Source organism: Geospiza fortis, unplaced genomic scaffold (assembly GCF_000277835.1).
Source record: "Geospiza fortis unplaced genomic scaffold, GeoFor_1.0 scaffold138, whole genome shotgun sequence".
NCBI lineage: Eukaryota > Metazoa > Chordata > Aves > Passeriformes > Thraupidae > Geospiza > Geospiza fortis.
The window spans coordinates 11,514,334-11,526,928 of NW_005054307.1; the positions used below are offsets into that span (position 1 = coordinate 11,514,334).

Consider the following 12,595-nt stretch of genomic DNA (forward strand, 5'->3'; position numbering starts at 1 on the left):
AGACAAGCAAACCAGTATCAATGAAAACAGTGGACCTCCTTCACTTACTCTATTTGCTTTTTTAAACAAACCAAGGGTCATGGAATGTAACTTGGTGTTCTGTTGAAGGGTTACAAATGCAAACTGAAAAAGGCAAACCTTTTAAGGAGGGGGCATGTCTGAAATAAAAAAGTCATTTAAGAAACTTTTTTCTGGGGTCAAGTTTGACGAATAATGCTAAATATCCTACTTAAGACTGAAAATTCAAAGCTTCCTTAGTTACAGCAATTTCCATCTTTGAGAGCTTATACTAATAGGTATGGTAGCTTTACAGAGTGTTGTTTATGAATATAATACATACATAGTGCTGGGTTTAATATTTTATTTGAATGAAGTTTAATGTTATGCAAAATAAATTGTTATGTTACATCCACTGTGACATCAACTAAAATGTGAACTAGGTTGCATAGGTTAGTACTTTGGGCAGCATGATGTTGCTCTAGTCCACCAAAGCTTAAATATTCACAGTGTAGAGGAAGAAACAGGAATTAAAGCATTTCTACTAAAATATATTTTAATAGCTGGTGTTAACTTTCTGCATAACAAAAGCCAAATTAAGATGATACATCATATGATCCAAGAGTAAGTTTATCTGTCCTTTGAAAAACAATTGTTACCTTCATAACTGTATACCCTCAAATACAGTACAGTTTTGCAAAATAACTAAAACTTTACACACTTTAAAGCAAACATAAGCCAAACTGCACAGCGGTTCATTTTTGCTTTTTATATCACACTGCAAAAACCAACAGCTGAGAGATTTTCCACATCATGCTAATCAATGTCAATACAGTCATTGCTGTCTTCCAATGGTCTAGCAATTTCTAATAGTAATATTAAATACACAATTGAAATGCTACAGTATAGCTTATTTTCCCCCCTAAAATAATAATAATTAAACAAATGTCAACAACAACTGGATTACAACTGAAGTACAATATGCAAATTCTATTTATCAGACACAAGAAGCATATGAAATTCCTTTGAATATACTGTTGTAGTGCAGGCAGTTTAGGAAATAGAGCTTTCAGGTATTCTTTCCAAAGGAGAGATGGGATTCCTATGGCATAAAGCTGGAGAAAATCACTAAAGCATTGCAAAATGGTTTAACTTTCTACAGCTCACTAGTACTTTGCATTTGCCAGCACGTCAGTTTGGAGGACTTCTTTCAACAGCATCTTCTGTCTGTTTCAGTATATTATTTAAACATTTACTAACTAAAGCATATTCTATATTTTAAATGGAGTATTAACTTAATAAAAATCTATGATTTTATACCCTGTACCACCTTCTGCCAAAGACCTCTGTATTTGTGATTTTTTTTCATCGTACGAGATGACATGCAGTCACTGTACAATAAAAACTAGAATTATTACCTTTCCCAGGTATTGGAGATCTTCCACATCCCCAGGAAACACTCGGCAGGGACACATTTGTCAAAAACATAATCCATGGGAGGTGATTCTCTGTCAAATCCCAGTCTGCTGAAGTACTTTATTGTATGTCAAATGTAATCAAGAAAACCCTGTTTCATCAAGACTAAATGCTAATGTCCCATAATGAAAAATTACAACTGCAGTACCTGCACGTAGCTTTGTTTAAAAAATGAAGATAGCCAAGCAAGAAAGAGTAATGAAAAGCAAGGCACCCATTTGTTCTTGTATGTATGCATGAATATGCTCTATGTTGTTTTCTACATTTATACTTGTGTTAGCAAGAATTACAGCATTCTTTATAGAATTTTTTATTTCTATAATGCGAACATGTGGACTTCCAACCTGAACTATGGAACAGCTTCAGAAATTCAAGTCCTTAAAAGCCCTTTCCTTTCCCCAGAAAAATGTTGACTACAGGAAGAAAGAACAGTGAGGGGATCATGCTGTGCTAAAAATGAATATAAACTTTAAAGGTGACAAGACAGCATGTAGCATCTTTTCACCCCTATATCACACTGCATGTAACAGTCTCCAACATATGCTTTGAAAAATGTGTGCTAGCACAATTTAGTTCATTACTTACTCTCTTTGCCTTACAAATTTTAGTTCTTATTAAAAAAATATATAATTGCATTCTGATAATTTTGGGCCTTTGATTGCATTGCTTAGAACAAAGCTGCAAAATCACACTAAAGATTGTTTTACATCAAAAAGCAGGAACCATTCCATAGAAATATGAATTTCTAAGCATATATGATAAAAAAGTTGACTACAAGAATAAGTAACTTAAACCAGATCTTAATAATTCTGCTGACATACCATTCTCAAGAGGAATACAATTCACATACTGTTTTGTTTTCTTGACCTTTTATTTTTTGCAAATTGCTTTAGCTGCTCTGCCAGGCTAATGAATATTCAAAATTCACAAAGGAAATTTTATTTCTATTGTTCAGCATAACATAGCTCTCTAATGTCACCAAAAGCTCATTTTCTGATTTACTTCTATATATAAAGTATTCAACACTTTAAGCTGTCTCACCATTTAGGAAGAATGACTGTGTAATTATAGGTGGAGACTCTCTGTTTCATAAGTCAGTAAAAATTGCAACTTGATGCCATATAGATATTCTCTATATTTCTTTTTTATTCATATTTTGTTAGCAAACTGACACCCTGTTTTTATTGTTGCCGGCATTGCACAGCTAATAGAGCAGCACAGCAGCAAGTGACAGCCAGCTGTGCCTCAGGCATCATCTGAAAAATTTGCCAGCCAGCAGAAGATGGAATTCCTCTCCTCGCTGTTGATGGCCAGTGCTGAAAACCAACACAGAAGCAAACTGCTCATTTCAGAGCTTCTAGCTCAGCATACCACATCAGCTTTAAAAACACCATTTGACTTGCTGATTTCATGTAGATGTCACCAGTAATGCACAAGGATCTGCTACAAGAGCAGCTCCTTATGCAAAACCTGCAAGAATTTTAAATCACAGCAGTCAACTATACGAATTACATGTTTACAGTCAAGGAATTCTACTTTTAAAACACATTTTTTTGAAGTTGGATCCTCCTGGGCAGCTTTAGCCTTGAAATTAGGCTGCTGACAAGAAAGAACAGGTAATTCCACAGTCATGGACATTTTTAAATTTCTTTTTTAATGCAGTCATTCCATTCTGCTTGGCAGCTGGTATCATCCCTGTGTTAGCAAGACCCAAAATAAAATTGCATAAGCTTACCAATTCTTTGGAAATTGTATGCAAAAACCGTATGCAAAAATAGAATTTACAGGGATTCGCACTGACAACTTTCAGTTGACATAACAAATCCATACTGCCTTCCTTATTTAATTTTTAAATAGTTATTGCAGGGTTTCCTGCTATGTGAGATGAGAAGTACAAAATTGCCTAAAAGTTCTATATATAATTCTACTTTAAAAATTTTAGAAATGAAAGAAAGCCAGTGCAGACTCAATATTCTGAGGGCTACTCCAAAGTTAACTTCCTTAGCACATGGCTGAACTCCACAAATTATTTTATCAGAAAAACATTTTTTTCCTTACACATTTCTGTACCCACATAAATAATTTCTCACATGAGTCTTTAACTCTTTTGTCCTTCCTTTCACGATTTCTCCCTGTGAGGGAATGCAGCACCCAGTCAAAGCAAAAACACGTTGCCTGTGACCCAAGCCAGCTGACAAAATCCCTCATACTGATCCACTGTGTCACCAGCTGTTAGATCCTCTCCCAGCTTCACAGACTGAGACCTGGATCTCTCAGTTCTGGCTGTAAGTTAAGAGACACCAAACAGCACATATGAAGGTTTGTCAGCAGAATATTCTTACTGTTTTCCACAGATGGCTAAACTGAAACATAATGGCATAGGGCATGTTGGATTTTGCTTAGTTAGCTTTCCCTTCAATGTCAGTTTTGAGAAAGATTAAGTCACTAAAAGAGAACATAATTCTTCTCCATCATTAATCATTTGGCAAGTGTACAACCCACTGTTGGATCACCAGGAATTTGGGAGCAAACTGAAGCAACAGGCCATTGATCTGAAATGCACTACAAGAACCAGAGCTCTCCTCCACTGCTCAATGGAGGCACAAGTGTTTCTGCAGCAGGGGAGGGACATCAGCTCATCAGCAAAGCAGCCATAAAGCGAGTTACCTGTGGTGAGAAGGGGATGTGACTGCAGGCTCTGGGGACTGCACAGCGCCGGGGCCGCACGTGGGAGTTTATTTACAGCACTACAGGTGAAGGTCAAGGAGCTAACATGGAGTACTGGTTGTACGTTGCCCTAATGAAAGTTTCTATTTAAATGTTAAGTATTATTACAAGGAAACAGAAGAGCTGACGGGTTTTATATTTTAGATAGTCTTTGCAAGGGATCTCCTGTGGAAAAGATACTGAAGAACCATGAATCTAGACCTGGATTTAATTGATGGATTATGATGGAAGCAAAGCTAATAGATCACTTGGAAATAAGAAAAAATGGGTAATCCAAGAATAAATGTGGATATGCAAGAGTCAGGAGATTTTTGTTGTCAAAATGGACACATTTACTGTAAGGCTGCTGGGCAGTAGGGAGTTTTATTGGATTTTTTTTTATTGGCATGTTACTTGTCTTTATTTCAAATGACTGAATTATCTACTCAACATATTAATTTTTATTAGGAAGCTAACTGCTTAAACATTAAACATTTCCCTAATAATTTGAAGATGTGTTCAAACTCAGTGTGTTAACCTCCTGTGACTTCAGAGTGCCATAAGAAGTGAATCAATTTTATGGTTATAACATCTTTGAGGTGTAAGGAAAAGGCATTACCCCTTTACAGTTAATTGACCAAAGTTTTTATAGGACTGGCAGCACCAGGCTTCCACATATGTTTTGTCACTTTGAGAGAGCACTATTATAAGCAATGCTGTTTTCAAAGCTCTGAGCTTCTTGTGGATTATTTATCATTTCTTTAAAGGACTCTAAAATGGATTCTGAGTGAGAATGCAACTGTTATAGCAGTGATAAAGTAATGATCATGAACTCTTAAAAGATTCTTCTGATTTTTTTTCTAAAAGGTTAGATTTTAAGTAAATCATAATAAAGCTCAAAGGACAAGAGACAAAAATTAGTTAACAAACTCAATATAATTTGCTGGAAGCATTCCTGTTTTCCCAGTTCTCTGAACAGTACCATACATCCAGCCATCATCAATTGGTTGCACATTGATGATATAATCACCATCCCTGAAGGAAACTTCATCTTCATCTTGAGCGCTGTAGTCATACATAGCTCTGTATGTTCTCTGTTGAAGGAAAGAAAACAGGACTGTAAAGCCTCAAGTCTAAACCTGAGATTCCTTGATTCCATCTCTTTGCTCAAAGAAGAAAAGAGAAGGAAAAAAAGAATAGAGGGAGCAAAGCAGAGAGAGAAAGCACAAGTTACCCGTCAAAAATGAAACAGTATCCCCTTCTACACCCTGTCAAATATACAGTGAATACAGGCCCTTGTTTTGAGTAGCAAGATAATTATTTTGTTAACTCACATTGTCCTATGGCTTCAAACAAACAGATTTCAAGCCATCCACTGCATACTGAAATATTCTAACTGTTCTTTCATTAATTCACTAGTAACAGTTCATTACATCCAGCCAGGCTAGCTCTGCTTCTGCTCCCTATTTGCATGATTCACAAATAGCTTCTCCTGCGCCTTCACTACAAGAAGAAACACAGTCTTCATCCAGGCCATTAACTTTTCCATCTCACTGAATGTCCTTCATTTCATTAGGATTTTACCCAAATTAAGAATTATGAATGCATTATTATCTAAAAGAAAGACAAGATTTTTTAAAATCTATAAAAATAATTTTATGAATACTTATATTTTCATATTCAGACAAAATTTAGCACATAAAGTCCCATCATTAGCTAAGAGAAATTTCTCCACAACCCTGGCCACTATGAGACAAGCTTTCAGCCTTTTCCTCTATTTTTCTAAATAGAGTATTTGTTTCCACTCATAACCAATAAAATGCCATCATTTACTGGAATTCAAAGTGAATTTTCAAACTCAGGAAGAACAGTGTCCCCTTGTATCTGAACAGCAGAATAAAACTACCTCATTTTAAAATTCTCAATTCCCAAGAGTATTTTCTTTTCCTTATCCTGCCTCTTAACACAAGTCAAAAGCAGTTCAAGCATCACCGATAATATCCAATCTCCCTTCCCGGTAATTTTTGCTAGGTTACCATATGTAGCTGAATTTTTCTGGTACAATAATTTATAGCAAAAAAAAGCAAAACAGTCAATGTGTGAGTTCATACCTAATACTATTGTCTGAGCCTCTTAAAAGCAGCAAAATTCTCTGCTCAAGAAAACAGCTCTGAATTAGTTTTAGTTCATATCATATATATGGGGGCTTGAGTGTTTTAGTAAAACTATTTTCTTAAAGGTGGAGATTGCTCCACATAGAGTGAGCAAGCCATTTGTTGGAAATGTGGAATTATTTAATCCAGACTCTATAGGGCAACTGATCATTACTGTTCCCATGCTAAAAATATACTTTTAGTCTTGGCTCTGTCATTGGTAGTGCAAATTAAACAGGGCAGAGAAATCAGTTCCTGTTTAAACACTGGAGACCACTGGAGACCACCTTTCCTGACAAGTCTATCCTGAACTGCTTTTGAGCCCTGTGCTATATTCTTGTCCTCTGCCATGCCTTGTAGTTTTGCTGACCTACAGGCTGTGACCAAGGGTAGTTCTCAACCAGAGGTATGTGCTCTCCTAGTGGTTCCTTAATGTCTTCCAAGTGTGCATGGAACTCAATTTAAAAAAGGATCATTTTTAATGCACTACATGACAGTAAATAATTCTTGGCTCCTATAATCACCAAAAATCCTTAAATATTCATAAAGTAGACAACTAGCCATCAAAAGGCTCTCTGCCATTCAGAATCTTATTTTTTCCAACTATTTCAACTGATCTCACTGCTGAGCCTTGAAACTAACTCTAAAAAAGCAACCTAAAATATGCTATTACAACAAACTCAGCAGCAGTTAGCCCTTTAAACAATTTATTTCAGAAGAGGGTCAATTTAAGAAAAATGGTAGCAAGCCTATGTCTGGTATAGGGCAGTAAATGGATTTTGCCTAGAGCCATGCTTATAGGTCTCCCTTAAATGGGAAAAGACTGGTGAAGAGGTTAAATGTTTTATTAAACTAACATAAAATTGGAAAAATAGAGAGGTTTTGTTCACTCAGAAGGATGCTCACTCTTCCTTAGAGCACCATGGCAAAGGACATACCGCTGCTGTCTCCTAAAAGGCAGCTTGACTACATCACCGTGATGCACAGTTGTGAAGACAAGCCCGCAATTCCAAACTTTAAAAGAATTTATTAGGGCCCTAAATGCTGCTGAGAAACCTAAATTTATGGCCTTAACACCTAATTAGGTGCTAAATGGCTGTCAGGAGAAATCTCCATAATAATCCTGTTAGCATTTAATGCCTAATTATCACTGCAGAGTGTAGTCTGGGCTATATAATAATTACAATGCCTAAAGAACTCAAAGCACGGATTTTAAAATGCATTTGAGTGAAGTATTCCTCAGTCAGTAGTGAGTTTAGTTACAAGAAGGTGTAAGTTTGGAGTTCCTTAAAAGAGTCAAAACTCAGTTATCTCCCACCTCCTCAAAGGTCTCTATCACACTACTTAGACAGACCAGTAAGTCTTGTCCATATAAAGAACTGAAATCAAGCTAATATATTCTCAGCTCTCCAGCCTATTCTGGGCTGACAGGTCTGTATTTCCACTTCATCCATACCCGTTCTATGGATGGCTCCTTGCAAGGAGCAGTAACTGCTGCAGCATCCTTCACATACAGCTGCCATCAAGGAAAGTCAACTCAAAGCATAAGTTTTGTTTTCCTACCACTCTTGGATATCAAACAGTGGGTGAACACCCCATTATTTTCCAAATAGGAAAATAAGCCTTCAGGGACAGTGGGTGAACGCTTTCCAAATAGGAAAATAAGCCTTCAGGGCTTTCTGTTATAAAACACTTTGTACCCTGAGCAACAATTTAATTCACCCCATTATGAAGAACTGCTCACAGAAAGTAAGGACAAGTTAAGAATCAGAAAATAATGCAATTTATTTGGGAAAAAAACCTATCCAAAGATTATGTTAGGATCATGCCTAATACAAAACAGAGCTCAAAATTAATTAAACCAGATTTTTAAAATTTAGAAATTAGAAAAATTACGTTTCTTAATATAGGAGACCAGTGAACATGATTATAAAATGAACTTATGCATTCTGGGGACAGATTTGATAACAATACAAGAACTCAGTTGAAAGGAGGAAATGTACTAGAGCAGTTAACTCTGCAATCATCTCCACCCTGATATAACCCATGGGATTTAAATCACTTCTGCCCTAGAGATGAGCTGGCAAAAGTCAGGCACTGATGAATGACTTTATCATCTTCACTGCTTTTAGCTAAGCCTCAAAGCTGCTCTGGCTTTGAGGTCACTATTCTAGGATTCCTTTTCTCCAGTCTCCTTCCCCTGGCACTTTCTTCTCATCTTTCCTCCCTCTGTCATTAGCCAGACAATGCTGCATCTCCGGCAGTACTGCTCCAAGCCCAGAACTGAGCAGGCAACTGAAAGCAACGCACCCAAACATTGTGTAGGTTTGTCAGATGTCCTGCAGCATGTCCACACCTCATTTCAAAAGCACTCCAAGGCAGTCATCAACCTTCAGTCTGCCACATTTAAACACATCCCCAGCCAGGGGCTTCCCCCAGGCACACTCTGAGACTACTCTGTGTTGTCCCAATAGCTGAGTGCAACATTTGCACTGAGTGCAACATTTGCACGGGGGTAAGTTGCACAGGCTAATAAAAATATTCTGGTCTTAAGATGGGAAGACAAGGGAGCCTGGCAGATTTCTAACTGCATCTGAGATGCCTCTTTTGGAGCAGAATCATCACCCCAGGGTGGTAAGATCACACTGTCTTCCTCACCAGACTGGCAAGTTAGCAGTCAGTGCCAGGCCTGCAGTCTTTGGTTTCCTCTCTCTGGAAATGCTTGGGATTTATTTTCTAAAGGGAAATGCACTCAGTCTTTAACAACAGCAAAATGAGTTTAAATCATGGTGTTTGCTGTTTTCATTTTTTTCCGATGACAAAATATTATCAGTTACATGGATGTCAAGTGAAAACAGTTTCACAACGGGGAAAATTAATCTGTTGAAATAAATCAATCTTACTTTTAAAATCCTTTAACATCACTCCCTTCCTTTTCCTATTACCTTCACATTCCTAATTCTGGAAGAAGAGGCAAAAGATGATTCTCAAGATGACTGAAATGACACTGTTTTGACAGCCTGTCAGGTAAGTCACAGGGACACTGAGGTGTTAGGAAATAGTGATCATCTCTCTGCCCACAAAGTTGCAAAGGCTGGTAAGTGCATTCTGGGATTTGCAGGCATCTCCATTTTCTGTCTGCTGGATTTGAGGGCTATTTGCTTTGCTCCCCAATGACTAGCAAATCTGCTGGCAAAGCCCAGGCTTCCAGGTCTCCCACTTTTTGGATTTTGTCTCTTTTGGAAAGCAACCTACTCCCAAAGTGCCTTGTAATATCCTTGGAAATTAATGGCTGATTCCACTATCAGCTGTCTCACAGCTGTCATGCAGGTGTCAAAAGAGTTTCTCAGGTTATTGACTCACTCAATGATGGAGGTATCTGGATCCCAGACTTTCCAGCAAGTTAGCCGCCTCAGCCCCAGAGAGCTGAGAATCTGACTAGCCTGAAACTACTCACACCACACAGAAAGTCATGTAAAATGTCATGGAGTTTCAGTTTTACAAAAAAAACACAAGTTTCATCTAATTTTGAAAACAGGTTTTTTTCAGCTCAGCAAGCTCTAAGTTTTGTTCATAATTAAATATTTATTCATCTCTAAAAAAGGTGATAGTGGTATTCAAAATAGTTTAAAATTCAAAATGACAATATTTTAAGATAAAAGATAGCTGGATCTCTAGGCAGCGATATGATTTTAAAAATATGATAACCATTAAAACTGAATTTTTTATATAGGGAGTTAAAAAAAAAGAAGCTTCATTTCCTAAAAATCCCAGCTGAATACCATTCAGCTCTCCCTCCACGACCAGTTACTTTGAAAATGAAATATTCACTCCAGCTTTACATTCCCATCCACCACAGTTGAGAACTTCATGAGACAGCCACGGTTTCATGGTAAAGCTTTTTCTCGGTTGCTGACCAGCGTAACTCAATTTGGATCTTACACGAGTCGCTGCCCAACTGCTGTGTGCAATTAGAAAGGGCACAGCAGTCTGGAGTCTGAGCTAGCTCTACACAAGCAGAAGTAATACAGGTAGGCACAAAGCCTGCTAGCACAAAATCAGCAAGTCAAAAAAAGTGAAACTGATTTAAACCAACAGGGTGATCTTAAGAGATCACTGCGTTTCATCCAGTGCTATGAGCAAGAATTCATCGCAGAGCATAACATCAAAATTCAGCCTCTGGAACACTGTCCAAGCATCTACTATTTGTTTTAAGTAGGTAAGTAGGTAAAGAATTCAGTTATTTCTCTGCTCTCTGAATATCATGCCTTTTTTTAAATGTATTCTGATATAGAAGTTCTTACCACTGCCCATGGTCACTTGAACCTTTTTTATACATGAAGACTACCAGTTACATTTATGATAAAGACAGTCAAACAGGTCAACTATAGAACTCTGGGGGTTCAATTCTGTCATATTTAAGAGATTTCACAACAGCCGATGATGGTGCTTAACAAACAAAATTCTTCTTTAAATTCAATACTCACCAGACTTGCTGAATGAGGCTGTGAATGCATGGACCTCATGGATGACATACTGGTCTGGTGCATGTATCCATATCCTTGAGTCTGGCTTTGTTGATATGCCCCAGGGAGAACAGGGGCTGCATCAAAAAATACACACACATATTAATTAGTATTTTAAAACAGCTCTTACCTAATATTTTGTAGATAGATGGTAGACTATTTTATATAAATGGTAGACTATTTTCACTGTTAACAGCATTAATTCCTCCATACAAAACAGTTCAGAATTATTTCCATAAAGAACTGAACCTTTGTAAAGGTTGATTTACACATAAATGTAGCCAAAGCTATAGCAACATATCCACAAACATCATCATGGTTAGTTGGAAGAAAGAGTTTAATGTACTATTAGAAGTTTAATCATTAAAAGGTTTACAAAAGTTTAAGACACCACTAACTCAATTTTGGTATTGACATAGATGAGGCACTAAATATATGTCCCATAAGCTGCCATCTTTAGGGAATGAATGATGAAAAAAAGCTAATACAGTTTTGAAATGGTTCACTACAAATTCACTGTAATTCTTAACTCATTGCAAACTCACTCTTATTTATTAGGCTATGAACAAAGAATGATTGTGATTCATAGGAAGAGGCAGAAATTTTAAGAAGTGAGCTCACAGTTGAGTTTTTTAGTTTATTCTGATTCCATCAACATCCTTAGTCCAACACAGAGAGATCAATGCTACTTATATATTTCAAAGTCCACTTTATTCAGTATTTTCCTCTTACCACATAATTGTCCAATTTCTTTAATACATATTTTATGCACATTTTAACAATTCTGTATGCTAATCAATAATATATTAACTTCTATTGTACCAACAACTGCTGAAATCATGAATACAACCAAAAAGGATCCTTAACTCTATTGCTTACTAGAAAAGCATTCATAAACTTCCCACATCTGCCCAAATATCTTACTTTGGCAACCCACTGAAATAAAATGTGTCGAAAACATGGTTGATCAGAAAACTGTGAGAAATAATCCCAGCATAAACGACTATTTTTCTAGCAAGGCCAAAAAGTATTTTAAAAGCAAAATTAAAAATACTGAAGTTGTTTTCAAAATAGAAAGATTAAAGTTTAGTCACCACATATTTGTGTGCATTTTACAAGACTCGGACTCTCAGAGAATAAAGATTTCTGGCTTGTATGGAGGTTATTAGCCCATCTCCACTGTTATTTGCCAGAATTTTACTGGCTCAATGGGAAATTCATTTAGCTACACTGAAAAACAAATGCATTTATGTTGGTACTTTTCAAGTGGTCTATTTAGCTGATAGTCCATCTGCTCTTCCAAAAGCTGTCTTTTGGTTAAAGAAGATGGAGCTTATGCAGCACATGATTGAAAATCTTCAAACATGGAGTCATTCAGCAGTCCAGCTCTTCCTGGGATAGATCCCTTGAGCTTGTTGGGAAGTAAGAACCACTTCTGCAGCAGCCATCACATAGAAATTCAAAAAGGAGCAAATCTAATTTAAGATTTAATGGGGTTCACAATGTGTGATATGATCCAGGAGTTGTAAAATGAAAAAACACACGGGAAAAACAGGAAAACTCAATAAAAATATATATTAATAATAAGTATTCATATTTGCACTAGTATTACTCCATAATTCTCTTCTTCTTGAGTTGTCAGGGCAAGAAATGCATGAGAAAAAAGGGATTACTGAGAAAAATTTTGCTGAACTGTTTCAGAATGAAAAGTCAACCTTGTGCTTTCAGCAAGTTGTT

The 12,595-nt window shown here is 36.7% G+C and overlaps 1 protein-coding gene across 1 annotated transcript in view; it reads right to left on the bottom strand.

The window, feature by feature from the left end:
• Positions 1–344: 344 nt before the first annotated feature.
• NEBL (nebulette) overlaps positions 345–12,595 on the bottom strand; it is a 149,534-nt gene continuing 137,283 nt past the window's right edge. The window contains exons 27-28 of the mRNA XM_031066832.1: positions 10,820–10,935; positions 345–5,273 (exon numbers count right to left, since the gene is read on the bottom strand). Of these exons, the coding sequence (XP_030922692.1) occupies positions 5,097–5,273; positions 10,820–10,935 (293 nt within the window). The 3' untranslated portion in view covers positions 345–5,096. The remainder of the gene's footprint in view (positions 5,274–10,819; positions 10,936–12,595) is intronic.